Source organism: Mesocricetus auratus, unplaced genomic scaffold, assembly GCF_017639785.1.
Source record: "Mesocricetus auratus isolate SY011 unplaced genomic scaffold, BCM_Maur_2.0 Super-Scaffold_100038, whole genome shotgun sequence".
Lineage (NCBI taxonomy): Eukaryota > Metazoa > Chordata > Mammalia > Rodentia > Cricetidae > Mesocricetus > Mesocricetus auratus.
The window spans coordinates 9308754-9314287 of record NW_024429216.1 but is presented as its reverse complement, the minus strand read 5'-3'; the positions used below and the strand labels follow the sequence as shown (position 1 = coordinate 9314287).

The 5534-nt window shown below is 53.6% G+C and overlaps 1 protein-coding gene across 2 annotated transcripts; it reads right to left on the bottom strand.

The window, feature by feature from the left end:
* Nucleotides 1-737: 737 nt before the first annotated feature.
* Pafah1b3 (platelet activating factor acetylhydrolase 1b catalytic subunit 3) lies at nucleotides 738-3607 on the bottom strand. Of its 2 annotated transcripts, none has more exons than XM_040734592.1 (6): nucleotides 3466-3607; nucleotides 2966-3060; nucleotides 2682-2771; nucleotides 1920-2036; nucleotides 1741-1845; nucleotides 738-1065 (listed from the first exon to the last, which is right to left on the bottom strand). In XM_040734592.1, the coding sequence occupies exons 2-6, from the start codon at nucleotides 3041-3043 to the stop codon at nucleotides 778-780; spliced, it is 678 nt and encodes a 225-aa protein (XP_040590526.1). In that variant the 5' UTR covers nucleotides 3044-3060; nucleotides 3466-3607; the 3' UTR covers nucleotides 738-777. The 2 variants fall into 2 exon arrangements, with proteins under 2 accessions (XP_040590526.1, XP_005087114.1); XM_005087057.4 differs by having other exon boundaries at nucleotides 1723-1845; nucleotides 3466-3605.
* Between the last annotated feature and the right edge of the window lie 1927 nt (nucleotides 3608-5534).

Genomic DNA, 5534 nt, shown 5'->3' with positions numbered 1-5534 from the left:
CCTATGGCTGCTGACTCGTTTCTAGAGTACTACTGTCAACTCCTTTCCCAGGCCATCACGAGGCAGTTCCAGACTGTGCCATCAGTAGCCTATTAGGGTCAACAGAGTTTGCCTCTGAGTGAGGCGGCCTGAGCAGTCTGGGATTGTGCCCACCTGCCTATCCAACTGGCAGCTCCTGGAAGACAGACCATGTGCTGTGAGAAAAGTACTTCACCACTACTGGTCGTAGTTAGGTTTACTCAAACATTCCAAGAGGCAGAACTCCGGGAGGCCAATTTGGGGCCACGAGCTATCCTTAGTGACGACTGCTGCCCGGGTTAGGAGTCCACCTGAGACGGACTTAGCCTCTTGTGCACAGGGACTAGTCCTGGAGGGCGTAGAAGGTCTCAAGTAGCATCTGAACCTGGGCCAGGGCACCAGGAAGCTAGCATGTATCATCTGGGACAGCTCCCTGAAGGGACAGCTTGGTGATGTGGGATCTGATGGTGTTGGGGGACACTGCTGCAGATATTATACCAACCGACTCTGAGCCCAATGGTAATAACGGCAAACTGGTCCCACCCAGAACTTGCCCAAAGCACACTACTGAAATTCAACTGACCGCAAGAACCAGAACGTCTTGGTGGATTAGTGATGTCTGCATCAGGTACAAATTGAAACACCCAAGTTAACTACAGGGTCTAGGGTCTGGCTGATGGTAGTACCCAGATAAGCCTAGCCATAAAGAAAGAAACAAGCAGGAGGAGGAGAATTTAATGGCATGGAAGGGAAAGACACTTAGGGTGTGGTCTCTGGCAGAGGGGTGCCTTGACCCTGGTCTTGGGCCAAGAGTCGAAGAAGCAAGGAGTGCAGGGCCCGGCAAACAGGCGTGTACCCCAAGCGGCTCAGATGTAGGTAATCGTACATATCGTGGTGGCTTATGGTACCGTCAGAATGCACAAAGCCAGGGTCTGCATCTAAGAAGTGGGCTCGGGGGTGGCCAGCTAATGCTGCCCGGACCAGCTCGTTCACCTGTTGGTTCTTCTCCCGAAGTGGGTTGGGGTGCTGGCCCCTTGGAAGCAGGCCCTGAGGAGGAACAACAGTAAGTTGTCAAATCAGCATCCCTGAACCAAGCTGTCCACCCTCCACCAGGAACTTGTCAGCTGTAAAATTGTTTAGGGGTGTGAGACGGGGAGAAGAGAAAAATAGCTCTGGGTACCACATCCCAGTTCCAGAGATCACTCATAAAAGACATGCCGATGGGCGGTCTCTTTCAGAGGTGGGAGTGTCTGAGCTAGAAGCTTCATTTACTCCAGGCCCGCCTGACAACCTTTTTTCCCAAACACTCAAAATACCCAGCATTCCTTTGGGTAACAGACTAACTGGTCCCTGAACACATGCTCAATCACAACACAGACAGCCCTTGCTGTTCTCACTGCATAGACCAGGCTACTCTCTTAACTCAGAGACCTGCCTGCCTCTGCCTCTGGAGCAACCACACCCAGCTCATGGCCACTCTTAAAGACGGTAGAAATGTACCAGACACTTTTCTGGAAAGTCACTGTGCCAAGTCAGAAGTGTCTGGTGGTCCCACGTCACAAACACACTTTTTTTTTTTTTAAAGACAGGGTCCTGTTGTACTGCCCAGAACCACCTCAATCTCTATGATCCTTCTGTCTCAGGTCCTAGAATGTCACAATCACACAGCTGCCACTTTGCCTTCCCACCCTCCCAAGCTCTCACCAGCACAACCACCCGTGCCTGGGGCTGCAGCTTGTTCACAAGTTGCACAATGGCTTTGATGCCACCTGTCACCTGCTCCGCGGTGTGGCCGTGGTTGTTGGTGCCCACCCAGACCACTACGATCTGTGGAAAGAGGGACACAGCATCAGCGAGGCGCGGGCAGAGGAGAGTTAACTTGCCCCCCAGGCCTCACTCACCTTGGGCCGGATGTGTTCCAGCTCCCCATTCTCCAGCCGCCACAGCACATGCTGTGTGCTGTCCCCACCGATGCCAAAGTTAAGCGCGTGCAGAGGAGAGAAGAGCTCCCGCCAGATCTGTGGGCAGGAGAGGACGCAGGCGCTGGCCACCAACCTCTGTGCAGGCGATGACCACATGCCACTACGGACAGGCCTTACTTTATGAACCAAGTCTGCTTAAATCTCACCTCAAGCAAAATCCGGAAGACTGCATTTCATGGAACCTATTCCTGTCTTGCTTGAACCAAAATCCTACAGAAGTTACATTCATTTTTATAAAAAATCCTGTCTGCTTGAGCCACACATGGAGCAAACAGCAATACAACTGAATCTATCTCACTGTGAAAAAAGCCACTATGGCTAAACCTGTTCCGGCAAAGGCTTTACGACGGATAGTCTTTGCAGAACAGCATTATAATTGACCTTCACTTTCCGTAAAGCTATTACAACTTTGTGTAAACCCAACAGGGGATGCGCTCTACTTTAAGCAAACAATAAAAAGCCTCACCTTGGGCAATCTCAAAGGAAAGTCTCAATTTAAGTCTTGATATAGCCAAGCCCAACCCGACAAACTCAAGGCACACGCTTTACTCTTAGCAGAATATTGCCTTTACAGGAGACTGTTAGATTCCTGCTTACCAAGGGCATTTCTGTATCCCATTACTTTGTCTGGCTCGAGTTCTGGACCCAAAGTGCTAATGAGGGGAACGGGGCAGCGCTTACCTCACACTGGTGCATTAGCTGCACCAAGGAGTCCCCGATGAAGACAACTTCTGGCTCCTTGTCTTTGCTGTCTGCCACGAATCGATGGTGCTGCAGGGAAACCAAGGAAGAGTCACTGGCACGCATGCTCCAGGCCCCGCCCCACCCTGCTCGCACAGGTTGGACAATCAAAACCTGGCTTCTCACCGAGGTGAAGACGTGGACGCCACGAAGACGGGGTTGTCTAGAAGCACCCGCCGCCCCCCCCGTGTCCCTAACCCTGCAGACCGCGTGGGGTCACTCACCAGAGACATCCAGCGCCCGTCGCCCTGCGAGTCCTGCACAGGCGTGGGCTTGCTGGCCGGGTTCTCTTCCCCGCTCATCCTCCACACCGCAGCCTCTGCGGAAGACAGTGGAGTCCGCCCGGGAACGCTCCGCGAGGACGCGGATCCGCCACGCCCACCCCTACCTCCGGGACCAACACAATGGATCGTCCCGCCGCGCTCGCTCGCTCGCTCGCACGCAGGGCGAGCGCCAAGCCCGGACGCAACCTCCTCTCGCAGGAAGGGAACCGTCACATAGGAAGGAGAGTCCTCGCTCCCCTCCCCCGACCGAGGCCGCGCAATGGGCTCGCCTGTCGCTTCCCGCCGGGACCCCTCGCGGCCGCCAGCGGCCCCAAGCAGCGGGGGAGGGGCAGGCGAGACCACGCAGCACGCGCGGCGGGGGGGGGTGCGGCGGGGCGGGGCGGGGTGGGAGACGAGGGGCAGACAGACAACCCGGAGTGGACGGGAAACGGGCAGCGTACCTGCAAAGCCGACGAGGAGCAAGGACGACCTAGCGCCACCTCCTCGGGGGAGGAGATCATTTGCTGCTGGGCCAGAAGGCTCCGGAAGAGACCACCTGCGGGGGGGTGTAACCCATTCACGTGGGACAGGGAGTGGACGGGCTCATTCTTGGATCCCCGGAGGGGGTGACTCGCAGGGACGCTCTCATTTCCTACGGGTGTAGGGGAACGTAAAAGGACGCGGCCCAGCTGGGCGGTGGTGGCTCACACTTTTAATCCCAGAGCTCAGGAGGCAGAGGCAGAGGGATCTCCGAACTCGAGGCCAGCCCGGTCTGCAGAGCAAATTCCAAGGACAGCCAGGGCTACACAGAGAAACCCTGTCTCCAAAAAACAAAAACAAATGGAAAGGAAAGGAAGCTGGAGACTAGAGGTTTCTAAAAGGAAGTCCCAGAGCGGCTTGGAGGGGGCGTCCCTCCCGACTTACAGCTCCAGACTTTTTGTTTTGAATCCCCTGGCTGCCTTTAAACTCAGAGATTCACCTACTTCTGCCTCCCGAATTCTGGGATTAGATCCAGCTTCAACATTAGGTTTCTTCCCTTATTTATTGCTTGTGTAGTTGCTGTTTTTACGAAACAGCCCTACTGTGTGCCTCTGGCTGTCTTGGAACTCGCTATGAAGACCAAACTGGCTTCGAACTCCTCAGTGATCCACGTTCCTCTGTCTCCCAAGCATTGGGGTTAAGTCCGGCTTCAACATTATCTCTAATGGTATAGAATCTCAAACACATACCTTTGTGCGGTGCATGCACCGCAGGACCGAGGAGGGAGATAGAAGGTGCAGGAGGAACAGAAATTAGAGACGGCCACAGGGCGCAGCCCAGGTCCAACCTGGCACCCTCCTACAGAGCGTCTTCACATCCGAGGCCCCTGTTCCTCTCTCTAGACACGGAACAACACCTCCAGCTTCAGTTGGGTGGGTCTGGATCCCAAAACCCATATCCGCAGCCAAGGCTATTGTCGGCTATGTTCCTTCTGTCCCTGACTCTAATCCTGACCTAATACCCAAACCCCAGTGTTTCTCGGATTCCCAGGTCTCGCTCTTCCCTGAATGGCCTGCTGATTTCCTGCAGTACCCCCACAGGCTGGGCTTCTGCATCTATCCGTTTCTCCCAGTTAGGTTGACGGCGAGATAGTGAGGGTTTTTACTTATGTGTGCACCTGGCGTCAAGTCGCTACTGACAGTATAGTGCTTGTTGAATGAATATTAATTACATCAGTGGGTCAGATGCTGGCTGTAGCCATGTGTTGAGGGGAAAGTATCAGGCATGATGTGTGTTTGGAGGTACGGTCTCGGGTGACGTCAAACTCTCCATACTACTGCCTCTACCATGGTGAACAGGGATGCTTAAGTTTCTTCTGCTTGAGTTTCCCCCCCCCCTTTTTTTTCCCCTTTGGTTTTTCGAGACAGGGTTTCTCATTGTTTTGGAGGCTGTCCTGGAACTCGCTCTGTAGACCAGGCAGGCCTCGAACTCACAGAGATCCGCTTGCCTCTGCCTCCCAAGTGCTGGGATTTAAGGCGTGCGCCACCAACACCCGGCCGAAAAGGAATTCTTTTTTTTTTTTTTTTTTTTTTTTTTGGTTTTTCGAGACAGGGTTTCTCTGTGGCTTTGGAGGCTGTCCTGGAACTCGCTCTGTAGACCAGGCTGTCCTCGAACTCACAGAGATCCGCCTGCCTCTGCCTCCCGAGTGCTGGGATTAAAGGCGTGCGCCACCAACGCCTGGCCCACCCCCCCACCTTTTTTTTGCCTGAGAAAGTTGTTTTTGGTTTGTTTATTTTGATTTCTTTTTTCAAAGATAGGAGGTCTCCCTCCATAGCTCAGACTGACCTAGAGCTCACTGTGTAGACCAGGTTGGTCTCTGCCTCCAGAGTGCTTGTGTCAACACCACCCAACTGGTTTTCGTTTTGTTTTGTTGTTGTTTTTAATTTCCAGCACTTGTTTCTATAACGGGAGGAAACTTTTGTGTATGGTCAAAACACTGCAAGTCATAGCATATATATAGTCTAGGAATAAACAGACTCCGAGCCAGTGC